The sequence below is a fragment of the Engystomops pustulosus genome, chromosome 2 (genome assembly GCF_040894005.1).
Source record: "Engystomops pustulosus chromosome 2, aEngPut4.maternal, whole genome shotgun sequence".
Classification (NCBI taxonomy): Eukaryota; Metazoa; Chordata; class Amphibia; order Anura; family Leptodactylidae; genus Engystomops; species Engystomops pustulosus.
In genome coordinates, this window is record NC_092412.1 from 25,003,522 (window position 1) to 25,026,268 (window position 22,747).

Below are 22,747 nucleotides of genomic sequence, written 5' to 3' on the forward strand. Positions count from 1 at the left end.
AGGATCAGTACAGGATAAGTAATGTCATGTATGTACACAGTGACTGCACCAGCAGCAGAATAGTGAGTGCAGCTCTGGGGTATAATACAGGATGTAACTCAGGATCAGTACAGGATAAGTAATGACATGTTTGTACACAGTGACGGCACCAGCAGCAGAATAGTGAGTGCAGCTCTGGAGTATAATACAGGATGTAACTCAGGATCAGTACAGGATAAGTAATGTCATGTATGTACAGTGACTGCACCAGCAGCAGAATAGTGAGTGCAGCTCTGGAGTATAATACAGGATATAACTCAGGATCAGTACAGGATAAGTAATGTCATGTATGTACACAGTGACTGCACCAGCAGCAGAATAGTGAGTGTAGCTCTGGGGTATAATACAGGATGTAACTCAGGATCAGTACAGGATAAGTAATGTCATGTATGTACAGTGACTGCACCAGCAGCAGAATAGTGAGTGTAGCTCTGGGGTATAATACAGGATGTAACTCAGGATCAGTACAGGGTAAGTAATGTCATGTATGTACACAGTGACTGCACCGCCAGCAGAATAGTGAGTGCAGCTCTGGAGTATAATACAGGATGTAACTCAGGATCAGTACAGGATAAGTAATGTCATGTATGTACACAGTGACTGCACCAGCAGCAGGATAGTGAGTGCAGCTCTGGAGTATAATACAGGATGTAACTCAGGATCAGTACAGGATAAGTAATGTCATGTATGTACACAGTGACTGCACCACCAGCAGAATAGTGAGTGCAGGATGTAACTCAGGATCAGTACAGGATAAGTAATGTCATGTATGTACACAGTGACTGCTCCAGCAGCAGAATAGTGAGTGCAGCTCTGGGGTATAATACAGGATGTAACTCAGGATCAGTACAGGATAAGTAATGTCATGTATGTACACAGTGACTGCACCAGCAGCAGAATAGTGAGTGCAGCTCTGGGGTATAATACAGGATGTAACTCAGGATCAGTACAGGATAAGTAATGTCATGTATGTACACAGTGACTGCACCACCAGCAGAATAGTGAGTGCAGCTCTGGAGTATAATAGAGGATGTAACTCAGCCACTGATCATTGCCTAATAGCTCAATGTTGTACCTACTCAGAAATCTTTGGTAATTTAGTGGGGTTTTCCAGTGATGCCCAGTAGTGACATCACCTCTGGTGACTATGGATTAGCCGCAGTGGCCCCCTATATCACACGCTGCACAGGGATCCAGGAGTCCACGTGTCTGGACAGACATCAGAGTTATATTCCTTCCGGGCCGCACACACGATCCTCCACAGATTGTATAACGGTTACATCTAAGAGATTTGGAGTTTGGCCGAGATTTTTTTTTTCTCAAAACGACATGAAAAAGACAAATGTGTATTAGCAGAAGTGTAATGTACAAATAAATCTAATGCCTCCTGGTAATGAGCGGCGTCTTAACACACAAGAAGAAGAGAAGCCACAAAGTCATTTGTTCCAGTCGTACAGGACAATTAGATTTAATAAGAGCAGAAAACGGTCGGAACGATTCGCAGATGAAGAAAACAACAAGAACAGGACAGGCAGGGCTCGGCCCATGGATGTAGGCGGCTGGGGCTCTGGACGTAGGACGTCCCCATGGCAGGGCTCGGGACGTCGGTGGCCACGCCGTCCCCGTGGCAGGGCTCGGGATGTCGGTGGCCACGCCGTCCCCATGGCAGGGCTCGGGATGTCGGTGGCCACGCCGTCCCCATGGCAGGGCTCGGGATGTCGGTGGCCACGCCGTCCCCATGGCAGGGCTCGGGATGTCGGTGGCCACGCCGTCCCCATGGCAGGGCTCGGGATGTCGGTGGCCACGCCGTCCCCATGGCAGGGCTCGGGATGTCGGTGGCCACGCCGTCCCCATGGCAGGGCTCGGGATGTCGGTGGCCACGCCGTCCCCATGGCAGGGCTCGGGATGTCGGTGGCCACGCCGTCCCCATGGCAGGGCTCGGGATGTCGGTGGCCACGCCGTTCCCCCGGCAGGGCTCGGGATGTCGGTGGCCACGCCGTTCCCCCGGCAGGGCTCGGGACGTCGGTGGCTACGCTGCCCCCTGGCAGGGCTCGGGATGTCGGTGGCTACGCCGTCCCCATGGCAGGGCTCGGGATGTGGGAGACCACGCCGTCCCCATGGCAGGGCTCGGGATGTCGGTGGCCACGCCGTCCCCATGGCAGGGCTCGGGATGTCGGTGGCCACGCCGTCCCCATGGCAGGGCTCGGGATGTGGGAGACCACGCCGTCCCCTGTTATCTAATATCTATCACCCAACGCTAGGTAAGAATATACTTAAAATCCGGGCCGCCACCATTAGTGTATGAATCAATCTCACCCGCATTACAACTCTGCGTTCACAGGAACAGACTACAACAGTGAATAATTTAGAGGCCTACACACAGCTCCAGCACGTGACATCTCCTCATCCTACAGAGGACCCCAGACACAAGGTTTGTATCATCTCTGTAACAGCGCCACTCCTGTCACTAGGCCGTGCCTGGTACTGCTGCATTACAGTACTCCACTCACTCGAAGCGAGACGAGCCGTCATACCGGACACAACCTACGCACTGGTGTGGCGCTGTTTTGAGGAGAGTGTAGCTTTGTTTCCATCCATGTGATGGGTTATGAGACCCCTTCATGCGACCGGACCCCCAACTATCATTTCCGCTTCATGTTCTTTACCAGATTTCGTTTTATTCCAAAATAAAGGTAAATCTGCCACCGAAAAATAGTCCCCAGTGGCCGGACAACCAGGAGCAGTCACACACACACAGCGCCCCGTTCTGCTATTAGTCATCCTACTCCCCAATCACATCAAATCAAGACCCCCGCCACCCCATGACAGCGGAGAGACCCCCACCTGCAAAACAAACCAGGTCACACGGGGAACCCCTAAACCTCTCCAAACAGGCCACGTTACAACAGCGATACCCCCTACCCCTCCCCAATCAGACCAGGTCACAGCGGAGAGCCCCCCACCCGCAAAACAAACCAGGTTACAGCAGCAAGACCCTCCCCAATCAGACCAGGTCATAGCCGGTTGTTGAGGAGACCACCTCAGCTACAGACAGGGAGGACACCATGTGACACCGCTCCGCACTTCTGATTGGCCAGACATACACAATATACACAGTATCAGACGACAGCCGCCCATCAATGGAAATGTTACTTCTCTACACAATAACGAAAAGTATCCAGAGCATCGGAACAGCCAATCCAGACCGGAGAAAGAAACCGAGGATTGTCCACACTGGATGCAACTGTAACAAAGCTGCAGCTGTCACAAGTCTAAGAGCTCCCCTGAATGACAGATTGGAGAGCTCAGAACGGATGGGTACAGGGTCTTGGGTTTATTCCTCCAAACTAATCACTTGATTTATAAAGCGCTACGGCATAGGATGGCGCTATACAAAGATTATTAATAATAATATTAGTGCACAACCAAAAACAGAGGCACAACATGACCCCCACAGGAACATCGGGCAAGAGGGGGGCACCAGCCACAAGGAGCACCATGCACCCCCCACGGGAGAATAGCAGGACCCTACAGTAACGTCAGATACACTGCCCCCCTCAGGCATCAGATACGGGGGGGGGGGGGGGGGGGGTCTCCCCCATACACTGCCCCCCTCAGCACCACATAGGGGGGGGGGGTCTCCCCCATACACTGCCCCCCTCAGCACCACATAGGGGGGGGGGGGTCTCCCCCATACACTGCCCCCCTCAGCACCACATAGGGGGGGGGGTCTCCCCCATACACTGCCCCCCTCAGCACCACATAGGGGGGGGGGGGTCTCCCCCATACACTGCCCCCCTCAGCACCACATAGGGGGGGGGGTCTCCCCCATACACTGCCCCCCTCAGCACCACATAGGGGGGGGGGGTCTCCCCCATACACTGCCCCCCTCAGCACCACATAGGGGGGGGGGGGTCTCCCCCATACACTGCCCCCCTCAGCACCACATAGGGGGGGGGGTCTCCCCCATACACTGCCCCCCTCAGCACCACATAGGGGGGGGGGTCTCCCCCATACACTGCCCCCCTCAGCACCACATAGGGGGGGGGGTCTCCCCCATACACTGCCCCCCTCAGCACCACATAGGGGGGGGGGGTCTCCCCCATACACTGCCCCCCTCAGCACCACATAGGGGGGGGGGGTCTCCCCCATACACTGCCCCCCTCAGCACCACATAGGGGGGGGGGGGGTCTCCCCCATACACTGCCCCCCTCAGCACCACATAGGGGGGGTCTCCCCCATACACTGCCCCCCTCAGCACCACATAGGGGGGGGGGGTCTCCCCCATACACTGCCCCCCTCAGCACCACATAGGGGGGGGGGGTCTCCCCCATACACTGCCCCCCTCAGCACCACATAGGGGGGGGGGTCTCCCCCATACACTGCCCCCCTCAGCACCACATAGGGGGGGGGGGTCTCCCCCATACACTGCCCCCCTCAGCACCACATAGGGGGGGGGGGTCTCCCCCATACACTGCCCCCCTCAGCACCACATAGGGGGTCTCCCCCATACACTGCCCCCCTCAGCACCACATAGGGGGGGGTCTCCCCCATACACTGCCCCCCTCAGCACCACATAGGGGGGGGGGTCTCCCCCATACACTGCCCCCCTCAGCACCACATAGGGGGGGGGGTCTCCCCCATACACTGCCCCCCTCAGCACCACATAGGGGGGGGGGTCTCCCCCATACACTGCCCCCCTCAGCACCACATAGGGGGGGGGGTCTCCCCCATACACTGCCCCCCTCAGCACCACATAGGGGGGGTCTCCCCCATACACTGCCCCCCTCAGCACCACATAGGGGGGGGGGGGGTCTCCCCCATACACTGCCCCCCTCAGCACCACATAGGGGGGGGGGGGTCTCCCCCATACACTGCCCCCCTCAGCACCAGATAGGGGGGGTCTCCCCCATACACTGCCCCCCTCAGCACCACATAGGGGGTCTCCAGTACTCACAGTCCAGGTGCTTCTTCTTGGGGCCCATGATCTCGTGGGTGGTGGCCTTGCACACGGTCTTGGACACGGCGGATCCGGTGACGCTGTGCTGGGCCGCTGTGATGCGGTCGGTGATGCTCTGTCCGGACATGGCAGCGTCTTGTATAACGCACAGATCAGGGGGACGAGGCCCGGGACGTGGGATCCGGTGTGAGCAGCCCGGCCGCAGCGCTGCTCATGGAGAGGGGAGCCCGCCCTCACACGCACGCACGGACACGCTGTGGAGCAGGCCGGGAGCCGCCGGGACTGGCCGCCGTACGGAGAACGGGAGCAGAGGGGAAAATGGCGGCGCTGCTCCACCTCACAGCCTGAGAGAGGGGGACAGCCCGGTAGCGTCACGTGACCGGGGGGCGGTGCCCCGCCAGACAGTCTGTTCCCCCGGGGGCGGGGCGCTCCAGAGAGATCCACTGTGTGGGAGGAGACTTCCCGCAGGAGCCAAATGGGGAGGAGCCACTACGTGGGACTCCTGTTATGTGGGTGGAGCTTATATCCGGGCACGCCCTATTGTCACCAGTCCATATACACCAGTAATCCCAGTGTCATCCACCTATTATCTATCTATCTATCTCATATCTATCTATCTATCTATCTATCTATCTATCTATCTCTCTATCTATCTATCTATCGATCTATCTATCTCATATCTATCTATCTCATATCTATCTATCTATCTATCTATCTCATATCTATCTATCTATCTATCTATCTATCTATCTATCTCTCTATCTATCTCATATCTATCTCATATCTATCTATCTCAAATCTCTCTATCTATCTCATATCTCTCTATCTATCTCATATCTATCTATCTATCTATCTATCTATCTATCTATCTATCTATCTCATATCTCTCTATCAATCTATCTCTATCAATCTATCTCTCTATCAATCTATCTCTCTATCTCATATCTATTTCCTATCACCTATCTATCAATTCAATTCAAAGAAGCTTTATTGGCAAGACCAAATACAAGTTTAGCATTGAAATAAAGAAAAAATAAAAAGTTCAGCTCACCACTTTTGTGCAGCCATCTTGCTTCTTCGTGCCGATGCACGGACGTGCTGTGCGGGGACCAGAAATGATTTATAACAAGTACAAAAGGTTTTAGTCCAGCATCGGAGTTGAAGAAAAATTCACCATTCTTCCAAAGTATAAAATTCCACTTTATTCGAAATACTTTAAAAACAGATAAGACGTCCTATGGCAGCGGTGGCGAACCTATGGCACGCGTGCCAGAGAGGGCACGCAGAGCCCTCACTGCTGGCACGCGCCCCATCCTCCCAACCACTGCCAGGTGCGGACAACCACTGTCCACACCTGGTTGTCATGGCTGCTAGCAGTATCGGAGCTGCGCTCCGATACTGCTAACAGCCATGACAGTGCAGGGCGCCGACACTGCCTCCTCTGTCACTCCGATCACAGCAGCGCACAGGACGGTAAGCGTCCCAGCGCTGGCAGCGAAATGATGTCATTACGCTGCCAGCGCTGGGGAACCTTACTCCGTGTGTGCTGCAGTGATCAGCCGGAGGAACGCCGAGTCTCAGGTGAGTGTATTTTTTTTTTTTTTTTTTACTTCGGCGCTTCCACAGATAGATAGGAAGGCTGATTTCCTGCCCGCTCCCGCACCTCCCATAAAACTCCGCCCGCAACCGGGCCGAAAGTCAGTGCACAAACTGCGCCACAAGCACTACCACAAGCACACCCCCCCCCGCCCCCGCGCCCGAACCCCAGCCTGTTCTGCCCGCTATCGCAATTCAACCCCCCCCCCGCAAGAACTCCGGTCACTGCCCCCCCCCCCCCGCAAGAACTCCGGCCGCTCTCACTACCGCCCCCCCCCCCCCCCGCTCGACTCCGGTCACTGCCCCCCCCCCCCGCAAGAACTCCGGCCGCTCTCACTAGCGCCCCCCCCCCGCTCAACTCCGGTCACTGCCCCCCCCCCCCCCATCACCCTCTCCCCTGGAACTCATGCCTCATAACCAAACTGCCCAGAACTCCAGATGCTGCATCCCCCCCCCTGGAACAACAGACACCTGAGCAAGAGTAAGTAACATATGTATTTCTATGTATGTATTTATGTATATGCATATTATATTATAAATTTATATGTGCATTTATATATACCTGTGTGAGGGCTTATATTTTGCGTAACATATTTTACTTGTCATTTATTATTCCATGTCGTGTACTAGGAAGCTGTAGATTTTAATACTTTTGCTGCTCCAAATCATTTGTCTCCTTTATTCTTTGGTTCGGTCCTATCACAGTGATTTTTGTAGGTTTTATTGTGTTTTAATGCTTTTTCTATAATTAAAACAGTGTACGAAAAAGAAAATAGTTTCGCCATCTTGTGGCGCTAATAACTTTAGTGCACGGAGCTGGGGAGGTGTGAGTTTTTTGCTTAATGAGCCGTTGTTTTCATTGCTACCATTTTTAGGACTGCGTGACCTTTTGATAACTTTTTATTACTCTTTTATGTGATGTAAAATGGTGTAAAAGTGGCGTTTCATTGTGTATAGGACTGCTGGAATCTGAGCTCAGGCAGTCCTGTGTAAATTGATTCTAAACTAAACCGTCAGTTTTCAGGTTAAATTGCCGTACTGGCACTTTGCGATAAGTCATTAGGTTTTGGGTTGCAGTTTGGGCACTCGGTCTCTAAAAGGTTCGCCATCACTGTCCTATGGCATAGCAAGTCTGACGCGTTTGGGACCTTGTTCGGTCCTTAGTCGTAGCAAGTTTAGCATTGCCAAAGCATTTATAAAATATTGGATTGTGGGGAATAATGTGGGGTAGAGGGTCATGAGGTTTAGGATATAGGGACATGGGGTTCGGGGGGTTATTATAGTCCCTGGTATATCACGTCTGTCAGTATATGGCCGGCAGTGACATATTGGCACCACGTCAGTGGCGCACAGGCCCTGAAATAATCGCAAATGCTAGCCTATTGATAGCACTTGCGACTATTAAGCCCTCTTTGCCACCTTCATGCCAGTGGGGTGTGAGGGGGGTGCGGCCGGCCGAGCGGAGGGAGCAGCCGGCTGAGAGTTTGCCAGAACGGGACGTTACTGTCCCCCGCCGGCAAACCCAATACATCAAAATGCTTCCGCCTCTTGATGTATTCCGCTGCGATTATGCAGTGGCGGGGCAATCGCACGAGCGCAAGCGTATGATAAATGTCCCCCATTGTGTGGCCATTGTGGTCTCCTCTTCCCCCATCTGGATGGATCTTCTCTCCCTCCTCCATCTGAGAATCACCTGAAGTGAGTGTCCCTCACTGCTGAGTATTTGGAGCAGTGTAGCAGGAGGTGGACCTCAGGCTTCCTGGTCCTGGCACTGTGGGCACAGTCTGCTCTCCCTGGGCACGTACGTCTGTCTGTGCCGCCCGGACTCCATGGCCAGGAGGTTGTGGGCGCTCAGTCTGTAGCGGCTCAGGATCCGGCGGTCTCTGGGGTCCGGTAGGTTCTCCAGGTATAGGGCCAGTTTGTAGTCTCTCTGTAGACCCTGGTAGATGGTCAGCTTCTGGGATGACTCCATGGTGGTCTCCAGTCACTGACATGTTCCTCCTGGGCATAGTTTATCAGTGCAGTGATATTGGCTTTGGTCAGCTGTGATTGGTCCATGTTTGTGTCTCGCTGGGTTTGGGTTCCCCGGTTGGCAGGGACCCCCTGCTGCTACCAGGCTTTATGGTGGAAAGAGCCATACTGCTGTTCTGTAGGTGAGCCAGGAATGATAGCGCCCTCTACTGGACTGTAATATGTAAGGGAGATCTGCCAAGTTCTCCTCTACAGCCGCTATTTGAGGAGCTCCGATGGACCTGGAGAACTTGGGCACTTGTGTAAGCTACAATACTGTAATATAAATCCATATACCACAGTCCTGCTGCAACTAACAACATACACATGATTACACATATCCCAAGGGACAATATCTAATACTGGCAAGAAAGAGATAAGAGCACAGCAGTGTGAGGACATACTTCACCAGGAGAAGTTACAATCCTGGAATACAAATCAATATTGCACAGTCCTGCTGCTACTAACAACATACAGAAAGGTCTGATTACACATCTCTCCAGGGACAATACCTAACACTGGCTGCAGTCTACAAGGCCACACCTGCTGACAGGTTCCCTTTAAACATAAGCTACAATTCAATTAATCACAAGGGGGCACATACTTTTCCTGGCTGGGTTACAAAATACATGGTTGTCGGGGTTATATAAAGTGTAAATTCCAGCTATGGACAAACTAATTTGGGACGACATGTTTGGGTCATTAACCTCACAAAATATGTTACAAACAGGAAATGCCAGCGTTTCCCATGAGCCACGGCGAGAGCAAACAGCTCCCTCATCCTTGCAGATTTTACAGATAAATTAACCAAAATAATATATAAATTTGGGTGTCCGTCTCATCTGTAGAGATCTGTAGCTGTAGCTGGACCTTTTGGGTGCATTTGGGTATTTTTGCGCAATTTTTTGCACCATAGCTGATAATTTATCAGGGATCCTGGTTTGTGCCTAATTTGTCTTTGTATTTGTCCCACTTCCCGATGTTTGTGCTTTATTAAGCATCGATTTGTGCCTAAAATGCACCAAATAATTGTGCAAATACATGCAAGTCCGGATCATACGTGCGAAAAGCTGTGTTAATGACCTAAAGAACCTAAACTACAAAGACAAATGAGGTGCAAAAAATAGACTCACAAAAGCTACAGAAAATCTCAGGGAAGGGAGGAATAAGATAAATGACCCCCATAGTATACATAATGCCACAGTATATACAGAAACACAGTATATAGAGGAACGCAGTATACACAGTATATAGAGGAACACAGTATATACTCCCTCCTATTGTCCCGTATGACTGTTATTACACGGTAATGTAATATTATATTTGTATATGTTCCCTATGTTATGTGAAAGCGCTGCGGAATTTGAATTAATTATTATACAGAAACACAGTATACACAGGAACATAGTACATACAGGAACACAGTATATACTGTATATAGAGGAACACGGTATATACAGTATATAGAGGAACACAGTATACACAGGAACATAGTACATACAGGAACACAGTATATACTGTATATAGAGGAACACGGTATATACAGTATATAGAGGAACACAGTATACACAGGAACATAGTACATACAGGAACACAGTGTACACAGTATATAGAGGAACACAGTATATACTGTATATAGAGGAACACAGTATACACAGGAACATAGTACATACAGGAACACAGTGTACACAGTATATAGAGGAACACAGTATATACTGTATATAGAGGAACACGGTATATACAGTATATAGAGGAACACAGTATACACAGGAACATAGTACATACAGGAACACAGTGTACACAGTATATAGAGGAACACAGTATATACAGTATATAGAGGAACACGGTATATACAGTATATAGAGGAACACAGTATACACAGGAACATAGTACATACAGGAACACAGTGTACACAGTATATAGAGGAACACGGTATATACAGTATATAGAGGAACACAGTATACACAGGAACATAGTACATACAGGAACACAGTGTACACAGTATATAGAGGAACACGGTATATACAGTATATAGAGGAACACAGTATACACAGGAACATAGTACATACAGGAACACAGTGTACACAGTATATAGAGGAACACAGTATATACAGTATATAGAGGAACACGGTATATACAGTATATAGAGGAACACAGTATACACAGGAACATAGTACATACAGGAACACAGTGTACACAGTATATAGAGGAACACAGTATATACAGTATATAGAGGAACACGGTATATACAGTATATAGAGGAACACAGTATACACAGTATATAGAGGAACACAGTATACACAGTATATAGAGGAACACGGTATATACAGTATATAGAGGAACACAGTATATACAGTATATAGAGGAACACGGTATATACAGTATATAGAGGAACACAGTATACACAGGAACATAGTACATACAGGAACACAGTGTACACAGTATATAGAGGAACACGGTATATACAGTATATAGAGGAACACAGTATACACAGGAACATAGTACATACAGGAACACAGTGTACACAGTATATAGAGGAACACAGTATATACAGTATATAGAGGAACATGGTATATACAGTATATAGAGGAACACAGTATACACAGGAACATAGTACATACAGGAACACAGTGTACACAGTATATAGAGGAACACAGTATATACAGTATATAGAGGAACACAGTATACACAGGAACATAGTACATACAGGAACACAGTATACACAGTATATAGAGGAACACAGTATACACAGTATATAGAGGAACACGGTATATACAGTATATAGAGGAACACAGTATACACAGGAACATAGTACATACAGGAACACAGTGTACACAGTATATAGAGGAACACAGTATATACAGTATATAGAGGAACACAGTATATACAGTATATAGAGGAACACAGTATACACAGGAACATAGTACATACAGGAACACAGTATATAGAGGAACACAGTATACACAGCATATAGAGGAACACAGTATATACAGTATATAGAGGAACACGGTATATACAGTATATAGAGGAACACAATATACTCAAGAACACAGTATATACAGTATATAGAGGAACACAGTATATAGAGAAACACGGTATATACAGTATATAGAGGAACACGGTACATACAGTATATAGAGGAACACGGTATATACAGTATATAGGGGAACACAGTATACACAGGAACACAGTATATACAGTATATAGAGGAACACAATATATACAGGAACACAGTATACACAGGAACACAGTATACACAGTATATAGAGGAACACAGTATACACAGTATATAGAGGAACACAGTATACACAGTATATAGAGGAACACAATATACACAAGAACACAGTATATACAGTATATACAGGAACACAGTATGCACAGTATATACATGAACACAGTATATAGAGGAGCACAGTATACAAAGGAACACAGTATATACAGGGACACGCTATGCACAGTATATACAGTATATAGAGGACCAAGAACCACCAGCACACATGCAGTATCCATGGGCGACATCCCATGGCGTATACCCCCTCTAATGGGGGATTTGTAATACTGCAGGCTCCATGGTCTTGGAGCTGACCCCTAATTTTTTATAGTCAGCAAAAGTCGTCACAATTGATGGATTCCCTGAAATCAGCCGGTCACTCACACAGTGATAGCTATCTTATACGTCTATACATCCAGTTACAATGTCTATATACAGCGCCATCCATTCCCAGCAAGAAGAGTGGGTATATAGTGTGCCCACTAAGTATAATGCCCCTCTTAGTGGATCCCATGGAATAGAATGCCCCCTTTCCATTGGCCTTGACTTATAAAGCCCCTTTTCAGTAACCCCCACACATTATGCCTCCCTTTATGTAGCCCTAGGGTTGGCTCCAGGTATCAGTGGGCCCCTGGGTGACAGAGCCTCAGTGGGCCCCTTTGCAGTCAACTTACTGCATATGAACCTGTAGTTGGTTAGGGTCCCAAATCGGCATGACAGGTCCTCTTTAAGACCAATAACTTAGCTGGAGGTGATGATGTCATCACACGAACCTGATGACATCATTGCAGTTAATGTTTTATCAGTATGAAAATATAAGATGCGGATCCTTTGTATTTTGCTGATCATTGTATCCACTCTTCATTTCTATGTAATGAGCTCACACTCAACCCAAAATCTTGAGTAACGATCTGGTACGGGACATGTGCATTGTTCCTATTATTTCTACATGGGACAGGACGGGCCATGAGGGGTATAGCATCCAGAGTATACATGGAGGTAATGACGTCCCTTGTGTAGAGCTAGTCAGGATCGGACTGACCAACCAATGGTCTCTGTATGAGGAGCACAAGGCAGAGTAGTCTAACGCTTCATAGGAAGAGCCAGTCAGCGGGTTACTGACAGGCCTCCCAGGGCAATAACAGCGCAAGGTGATATATATATATATTTTTTTTTTTAAATCAGGTAATTTTTATTGAAAAGTTTTTTAACACCCCCCCCCCCCCCCTTTTCTCCCCAACAGGTACAAACATTACATAAAATAAAGACTGAAGGGTGATATTTCTTAATTGGACACCAATAAATATTATCACAGGTGAGCCCTAGACATTAAGTATGGAGGAGGACCAGGGTTCTGCCGTGCATGGGACTACTGTGCTAGTGTTCTATGACCGGAGGTGTCCTATGCGAGTGTTCTATGTAATTGTTCTATGTAATTGTTCTACGGGAGTGATCAATGCAATTATTCTATGCTATTGTTCTATGCAAGTGTTCTATGTGAGTGTTCTATGTGAGTGTTCTATGTGATTTTCTATGTGATTGTTCTATGTAAATGTTCTATGTGATTTTCTATGTGATTATTTTATGGGAGTGTTCCATGTGAGTGTTCTATTTTATTGTTCTATGTGATTGTTTTATGTTAGTGTTCTATGCGAGTGTTTTATGTGATTGTTCTATGTGATTGTTCTATGCGAGTGTTATTTGACCAAAGGTGTTCTATGCAATTATTCTCTGCGAGTGTTCTATGCGATTGTTTTATGCGAGTGTTCTATGTGATTGTTCTATGTTATTGTTCTATATGATTGTTCTATGTTATTGTTCTATGTGATTGTTCTATGCGAGTGTTCTATGTGAGTGTTCTATGTGAGTGTTCCATGTGAGTGTTCTATGTGAGTGTTCTATGTTATTGTTCTATGTTATTGTTCTATGCGAGTGTTCTATGTTATTATTCTATGTGAGTGTTCTATGTGAGTGTTCTATGTGATTGTTCTATGTGATTGTTCTATGTGAGTGTTCTATGTGATTGTTCTATGTGATTGTTCTATGTGATTGTTCTATGTGAGTGTTCTATGTGAGTGTTCTATGTGAGTGTTCTATGTGATTGTTCTATGTGATTGTTCTATGTGAGAGTTCTATGTGAGTGTTCTATGTGAGTGTTCTGTGTGATTGTTCTATGTGAGTGTCCTATGTGATTGTGAGTGTTTTATTTGAGTGTTCTATGAGAGTGTTCTATGCGAGTGTTCTATGTGAGTGTTCTATGTGATTGTTCTATGCGAGTGTTCTATGTGATTGTTCTATGTGATTGTTCTATATTATTGTTCTATGTGAGTGTTCTATGTGATTGTTCTATGCGAGTGTTCTATGTGATTGTTCCATGCGAGTGTTCTATATGATTGTTCTATGTGATTGTTCTATGCGAGTGTTCTATGTGATTGTTCTATGTGATTGTTCTATATTATTGTTCTATGTGAGTGTTCTATGTGATTGTTCTATGCGAGTGTTCTATGTGATTGTTCCATGCGAGTGTTCTATATGATTGTTCCATGTGAGTGTTCTATGTTATTGTTCTATGCGAGTGTTCTATGACCAAGGTTGTTCTATTCAAGTATTCTATGTGAGTTTTCTATGTGATTGTTCTATGTGATTGTTCTATGTAATTGTTCTATGTGATTATTTTATGCAAGTGTTCTATGTGATGGTTCTATGTGATTGTTCTATGTGAGAGTTCTATGTGAGTGTTCTATGTGAGTGTTCTGTGTGATTGTTCTATGTGAGTGTCCTATGTGATTGTGAGTGTTTTATTTGAGTGTTCTATGAGAGTGTTCTATGCGAGTGTTCTATGTGAGTGTTCTATGTGATTGTTCTATGCGAGTGTTCCATGTGAGTGTTCTATATGATTGTTCTATGTGATTGTTCTATGCGAGTGTTCTATGTGATTGTTCTATGTGATTGTTCTATATTATTGTTCTATGTGAGTGTTCTATGTGATTGTTCTATGCGAGTGTTCTATGTGATTGTTCCATGCGAGTGTTCTATATGATTGTTCCATGTGAGTGTTCTATGTTATTGTTCTATGCGAGTGTTCTATGACCAAGGTTGTTCTATTCAAGTATTCTATGTGAGTTTTCTATGTGATTGTTCTATGTGATTGTTCTATGTAATTGTTCTATGTGATTATTTTATGCAAGTGTTCTATGTGATGGTTCTATGTGATTGTTCTATGCGAGTGTTCTATGACCAAAGGTGTTCTATGCAAGTATTTTATGCAAGTGTTTTAAGTGATTGTTCTATGACCGGAGGTGTTCTATGGGAGAGTTCTATGCGAGTGTTCTATGTGATTGTTCTATTTTATTGTTCTATGTGATTGTTGTGTTCAATGTGAGTGTTCCATGCGAGTGCTCTATGTGAGTGTTCTATGTGAGTGTTCTATGTGATTGTTCTATGCGAGTGTTCTATGTTATTGTTCTATGTGATTGTCCTATGACCAAAGGTGTTCTATGCGAGTGTTCTGTGACTGGAGGTGTTCAATGCGAATGCACTATGTGATTGTTTTACGCAAATGTTCTATGACCAAAGGTGTTCTATGCGATTGTTCTACGTGATTGTTCTATGTGATTGTTTTATGCAAGTGTTCTATGACTGGAGGTGTTCTATGCGATTGTTCTATGTGATTGTTCTATGGGAGTGTTCTATGCGATTGTTCTATGCGATTGTTCTATGCGAGTGTTCTATGTGATCGTTCTATGTGATCGTTCTATGTGATCGTTCTATGCGAGTGTTCTATGCGAGTGTTCTATGCAAGTGTTCTATGCGAGTGTTCCATGCGAGTGTTCCACGCGATTGTTCTATGCGAGTTTTCTATGCCATTGTTCTATGCGAGTGTTCCATGCGAGTGTTCTATGTTATTGTTCTATGTTATTGTTCTATGTGATTGTTCTATACAAGGGTTCTATGTAATTGTTCTATGTTATTGTTCTATGTTATTGTTCTATGCGAGTGTTCTATGACCAAAGGTGTTCTATTCAAGTATTCTATGTGAGTGTTCTATGTGATTGTTATATTTGAGTGTTCTATGTGATTGTTCTATGCGAGTGTTCTATGACCAAAGGTGTTCTATGTGATTGTTGTGTTCAATGCGAGTGTTCCATGCGAGTGTTCCATGCGAATGTTCTATGTGAGTGTTCTATGTGATTGTTCTATGTGAGTGTTCTATGTGATTGTTCTATGTGAGTGTTCTATGTGATTGTTCTATGTGATTGTTCTATGTGAGTGTTCTATGTGATTGTTCTATGTGAGTGTTCTATGTGATTGTTCTATGTGAGTGTTCTATGTGATTGTTCTATGTGATTGTTCTATGTGATTGTTCTATGTGATTGTTCTATGTGAGTGTTCTGTGTGATTGTTCTATGTGAGTGTCCTATGTGATTGTTCTATGTGAGTGTTCTATGTGAGTGTTCTATGTGAGTGTTCTATGTGATTGTTCTATGTGATTGTTCTATGTGAGTGTTCTATGTGAGTGTTCTATGTGAGTGTTCTGTGTGATTGTTCTATGTGAGTGTCCTATGTGATTGTGAGTGTTTTATTTGAGTGTTCTATGAGAGTGTTCTATGCGAGTGTTCTATGTGAGTGTTCTATGTGATTGTTCTATGAGAGGGTTCCATGTGAGTGTTCTATGTGATTGTTCTATGTGATTGTTGTGTTCAATGCGAGTGTTCCATGCGAGTGTTCTATCTGATTGTTCTATGCGATTGTTCTATGTGAGTGTTCTATGACCAAAGGTGTTATATGCAAGTATTCTGTGCGAGTGTTCTGTGACTGGAGGTGTTCTATGCGAGTGTTCTATATGATTGTTCTATGCGAGTGTTCTATGCGAGTGTTCCATGGGAGTATTCTATGCGAGTGTTCCATGCGAGTGTTCTATGTGAGTGTTCTATGCGATTGTTCTATGCGATTGTTCTATGTGATTGTTCTATGACCAAAGGTGTTCTATGCAAGTATTCTGTGCGAGTGTTCTGTGACTGGAGGTGTTCTATGCGAGTGTTCTATATGATTGTTCTATGCGAGTGTTCTATGCGAGTGTTCTATGCGATTGTTCTATGTGATTGTTCTATGTGAGTGTTCTATGTTAATGTTCTATGTGAGTGTTCTGTGTGATTGTTCTATGTGAGTGTCCTATGTGATTGTGAGTGTTTTATTTGAGTGTTCTATGTGAGTGTTCTATGTGATTGTTCTATGAGAGTGTTCCATGTGAGTGTTCTATATGATTGTTCTATGTGATTGTTCTATATGATTGTTCTATGTGAGTGTTCTATGTGATTGTTCTATGCGAGTGTTCTATGTGATTGTTCTATGTGATTGTTCTATATGATTGTTCTATGTGAGTGTTCTATGTGATTGTTCTATGCGAGTGTTCTATGTGATTGTTCTATGCGAGTGTTCCATGTGAGTGTTCTATATGAATGTTCCATGTGAGTGTTCTATGTTATTGTTCTATGTGAGTGTTCTATGACCAAGGTTGTTCTATTCAAGTATTCTATGTGAGTTTTCTATGTGATTGTTCTATGCGAGTGTTCTATGACCAAAGGTGTTCTATGCAAGTATTTTATGCGAGTGTTTTAAGTGATTGTTCTATGACCGGAGGTGTTCTATGGGAGAGTTCTATGAGAGTGTTCTATGTGATTGTTCTATGTTATTGTTCTATGTGATTGTTGTGTTCAATGCGAGTGTTCCATGCAAGTATTCTATGTGAGTGTTCTATGCGAGTGTTCTATGCGAGTGTTCTATGCGAGTGTTCTATGCGAGTGTTCCATGCGAGTGTTCTATGCGAGTGTTCTATGCGAGTGTTCTATGCGAGTGTTCCATGCGATTGTTCTATGCGAGTGTTCTATGACCAAAGGTGTTATATGCGATTGTTCCATGTGAGTGTTCTATGACCAAAGGTGGTCTATGTGATTGTTCTATGTGATTGTTGTGTTCAATGCGAGTGTTCCATGCGAGTGTTCCATGCAAATGTTCTATGTGAGTGTTCTATCTGATTGTTCTATGCGATTGTTCTATGTGAGTGTTCTATGACCAAAGGTGTTATATGCAAGTATTCTGTGCGAGTGTTCTATGCGAGTGCTCTATGTGATTGTTCTATGTGATTGTTCTATGCGAGTGTTCTATGCGATTGTTCTATGGGAATATTCTATGCGAGTGTTCTATGCGAGTGTTCTATGTGAGTGTTCTGTGCGAGTGTTCTATGACCAAAGGTGTTCTATGCGATTGTTCTATGCGATTGTTGTGTTCCATGCTAGTGTTCTATGTTATTGTTCTATGTGATTGTTCTATGTGAGTGTTCTATGACCAAAGGTGTTCCATGCAAGTATTCTATGCGTGTTTTCTATGTGAGTGTTCTATGTGATTGTTCTATGTGATTGTTTCATGGGAGTGTTCTATGCCATTGTTCTATCCGAGTGTTCTCTGTGAGTGTTCTATAATATTGTTTTATGTTATTGTTCTATGCCATTGTTCTATGCAAGTGTTCTATGCCATTGTTCAATACGAGGGTTCCATGCGAGTGTTCTATGTTATTGTTCTATGTGATTGTTCTATGTGATTGTTCTATGCGAGTGTTCTATGCGACTGTGCTATGTGATTGTTTTATGTTAGTGTTCTATGTGATTGTTTTATGTGATTGTTCTATTTGATTGTTCTATGTGAGTGTTCTATGACCGGAGGTGTTCAATGCGACAGTTCTATGCAATTATTCTCTGCGAGTGTTCTATGCGATTGTTTTATGCAAATGTTCTATGTGATTGTTCTATGTGAGTGCTCAATGCGAGTGTTCTATAATATTGTTTTATGTTATTGTTCTATGTGATTGTTCTATGCGAGTGTTCTATGACCAAAGGTGTTCTATGCAAGTATACTATGCGATTGTTCTATGTGATTGTTCTATGCGAGTGTTCTTTGTGATTGTTCTATGCGAGTGTTCTATGCGAGTGTTCTATGTTATTGTTCTATGTTATTGTTCTATGCGACTCTTCTATGTGATTGTTCTATGTGATTGTTCTATGCGAGTGTTCTATAATATTGTTTTATGTTATTGTTCTATGTGAGTGTTCTATGTGATTGTTCTATTTGAGTGTTCTATGCGAGTGTTCTATGCGATTGTTTTATGGGAGTGTTCTATGCGAATGTTCTATTTGAGTGTCCTATGCGAGTGTTCTATGTGATTGTTCTATGTGATTGTTTTATGGGAGTGTTCTATGATCGGAGGTGTTCTATGGGATTGTTCTATACGAGTGTTCTATGTGATTGTTCTTTGTGATTGTTCTATGTGATTGTTCTATGTGATTGTTGTGTTCCAAGATTTCCATGTGAGAGTTCCATGCGAGTGTTCTATGTTATTTTTCTATGTTATTGTTCAATGCGAGTGTTCTATGTGAGTGTTCTATGTGATTGTTCTATGCAAGTGTTCTATGTGATTGTTCTATGCAAGTGTTCTATGTGATTGTTCTATGCGAGTGTTCTATGTGAGTGTTCTATGTGATTGTTCTATGCAAGTGTTCTATGTGATTGTTCTATGCAAGTGTTCTATGTGATTGTTCTATGCGAGTGTTCAATGCGAGTGTTCAATGCGAGTGTTCTATGCGAGTGTTCTATATGATTGTTCTATGCAAGTATTCTATGCGTGTGTTCTATGTGAGCATTCTATGCGAGTGTTCTATGTGAGTGTTCTATGTGATTGTTCTATGTGAGTGTTCTATGTGATTGTTCTATGTGAGTGTTCTATGTGATTGTTTTATGCAAGTGTTCTATGACTGGAGGTGTTCTATGCGATTGTTCTATGTAATTGTTCTATGGGAGTGTTCTATGCGATTGTTCTATGCGATTTTTCTATGCGAGTGTTCTATGTGATTGTTCTATGTGATTGTTCTATGCGAGTGTTCTATGCGAGTGTTCTATGCGAGTGTTCTATGCGAGTGTTCTATGCGAGTGTTCCATGCGAGTGTTCCACGCAATTGTTCTATGCGAGTTTTCTATGCCATTGTTCTATGCGAGTGTTCTATGTGAGTGTTCCATGCGAGTGTTCCATGCGAGTGTTCTATGTTATTGTTCTATGTTATTGTTCTATGTGATTGTTCTATACAAGGGTTCTATGTAATTGTTCTATGTTATTGTTCTATGTTATTGTTCTATGCGAGTGTTCTATGTTATTGTTCTATGTTATTGTTCTATGCGAGTGTTCTATGACCAAAGGTGTTCTATTCAAGTATTCTATGTGAGTGTTCTATGTGATTGTTATATTTGAGTGTTCTATGTGATTGTTCTATGCGAGTGTTCTATGACCAAAGGTGTTATATGCGATTGTTCCATGTGAGTGTTCTATGCGAGTGTTCTATGTGATTGTTCTATGTGATTGTTGTGTTCCAAGATTTCCATGTGAGAGTTCCATGCGAGTGTTCTATGTTATTTTTCTATGTTATTGTTCTATGTGATTGTTCTAAGCGAGTGTTCTATGTGAGTGTTCTATGCGAGTGTTCTATGCCATTGCTCAATACGAGTGTTCTATGTTATTGTTCTATGTGATTGTTCTATGCGTGTGTTCTATGCGAGTATTCTATGCGATTGTTCTATGTAATTGTTCCATGCGAGTGTTCTATGACCGGAGGTCTTTAATGCGAGTGTTCTATGTGATTGTTCTATATGATTGTTCTATGTGAGTGTTCTATGTGATTGTTTTATGGGAGTGTTCTATGTGATTGTTTTATGGGAGTGTTCTATGTGATTGTTTTATGGGAGTGTTCTATGTTATTGTTCTATGTCATTGTTCTATGCAAATGTTCTATGACCAAAGGTGTTCCATGCAAGTATTCTATGCGTGTTTTCTATGTGAGTGTTCTATGTGATTGTTCTATGTGATTGTTCTATGCAATTACTCTCTGCGAGTGTTCTATGCGATTGTTTTATGCGAGTGTTCTATGTGATTGTTTCATGGGAGTGTTCTATGCCATTGTTCTATCCGAGTGTTCTCTGTGAGTGTTCTATAATATTGTTTTATGTTATTGTTCTATGCGAGTGTTCTATGCAAGTGTTCTATGCAAGTGTTCTATGCGAGTGTTCAATACGAGGGTTCCATGCGAGTGTTCTATGTGATTATTCTATGCGACTGTGCTATGTGATTGTTTTATGTTAGTGTTCTATGTGATTGTTTTATGTGATTGTTCTATTTGATTGTTCTGTGCAAGTGTTCTATGACCAAAGGTGTTCTATGCAAGTATTCTATGCGTGTGTTCTATGTGAGTGTTTTATGTTATTGTTCTATGTGATTGTTCTATGTGAGTGTTCTATAATATTGTTTTATGTTATTGTTCTATGTGAGTGTTCTATGCGATTGTTCTATGTGATTGTTCTATGCGAATGTTCTATGTGAGTGTTCTATGACCGGAGGTGTTCAATGCGACAGTTCTATGCAATTATTCTCTGCGAGTGTTCTATGCGATTGTTTTATGCAAATGTTCTATGTGATTGTTCTATGTGAGTGTTCAATGCGAGTGTTCTATAATATTGTTTTATGTTATTGTTCTATGTGATTGTTCTATGTGATTGTTCTATGCGAGTGTTCTTTGTGATTGTTCTATGCGAGTGTTCTTTGCGAGTGTTCTATGTTATTGTTCTATGCGACTGTTCTATGCGACTGTTCTATGCGACTGTTCTATGTGATTGTTTTATGTGAGTGTTCTATGTGATTATTCTATAAGAGTGTTCTATGTGATTGTTTTATGTGAATGTTCTATGTGAGTGTTCTATGTGATTGTTCTATTTGAGTGTTCTATGCGAGTGTTCTATGCGAGTGTTCTATGCGATTGTTTTATGGGAGTGTTCTATGATCGGAGGTGTTCTATGTGATTGTTCTTTGTGATTGTTCTATGCAAGTGTTGTATGTGATTGTTCTATGCGAGTGTTCTATGTGATTGTTCTATGCGAGTGTTCTATGTGATTGTTCTATGTGATTGTTGTGTTCCAAGATTTCCATGTGAGAGTTCCATGCGAGTGTTCTATGTTATTTTTCTATGTTATTGTTCTATGTGATTGTTCTATGCGAGTGTTCCATGCGAGTGTTCTATATGATTGTTCTATGCAAGTATTCTATGCGTGTGTTCTATGTGAGCATTCTATGCGAGTGTTCTATGTGATTGTTCTATGTGAGTGTTCTATGTGAGTGTTCTATGTCAGTATTCTATGTGAGTGTTCTATATGATTGTTCTATGCGAGTGTTCTATAACCAAAGGTGTTCTATGCGAGTGTTTAAAGTGATTGTTCTATGTGATTGTTCTATGCAAGTATTCTATGCGAGTGTCCTATGTGAGCGTTCTATGTGAGTGTTCTATGTGAGTGTTCTATGTGATTGTTCTATGTGATTGTTCTATGTGAGTGTTCTATGTGAGTGTTCTATGTGAGTGTTCTATAACCAAAGGTGTTCTATGCGAGTGTTTAAAGTGATTGTTCTATGTGATTGTTGTATGACCGGAGGTGTTCAATGCGAGTGTTCTAAGTGATTGTTCTATGTGATTATCTATGCAAGTATTCTATGCGAGTGTTCTATGTGAATGTTCTATGTGATTGTTTCATGCGAGTGTTCTATGACCGGAGGTGTTCTATGCTAGTGTTCAATGCGAGTGTTCTAGGTAATTGTTCAATGCGAGTGTTCTATGTAATTGTTCTATGTGATTGTTCTATGTGATTATTGTGTTCCATGCGAGTGTTCTATGTGACAGTTCTATGTTATTGTTCTATGTGATTGTTCTATGTGATTGCTCTATCTGATTGTTCTATGTGATTGCTCTATCTGATTGTTCTATGCGAGTGTTCTATGACCGGAGGTG

At 43.9% G+C, this 22,747-nt stretch overlaps 1 protein-coding gene across 15 annotated transcripts in view; it reads right to left on the reverse strand.

Annotated features, from left to right (window-relative positions):
• The window catches only part of PICALM (phosphatidylinositol binding clathrin assembly protein), a 60,044-nt gene extending 54,620 nt beyond the window's left edge, over window positions 1–5,424 (reverse strand). For 5 of the 15 annotated variants that reach the window (XM_072134054.1, XM_072134041.1, XM_072134051.1 and 2 more), the window contains exon 1: window positions 4,997–5,422. In XM_072134054.1, the coding sequence (XP_071990155.1) occupies window positions 4,997–5,126 (130 nt within the window). In that variant the 5' untranslated portion in view covers window positions 5,127–5,422. Of the gene's footprint in view, window positions 1–4,996 lie in introns of all 15 variants that reach the window. The other 10 variants (XM_072134048.1, XM_072134044.1, XM_072134049.1 and 7 more) reach the window with 5 other exon arrangements.
• Between the last annotated feature and the right edge of the window lie 17,323 nt (window positions 5,425–22,747).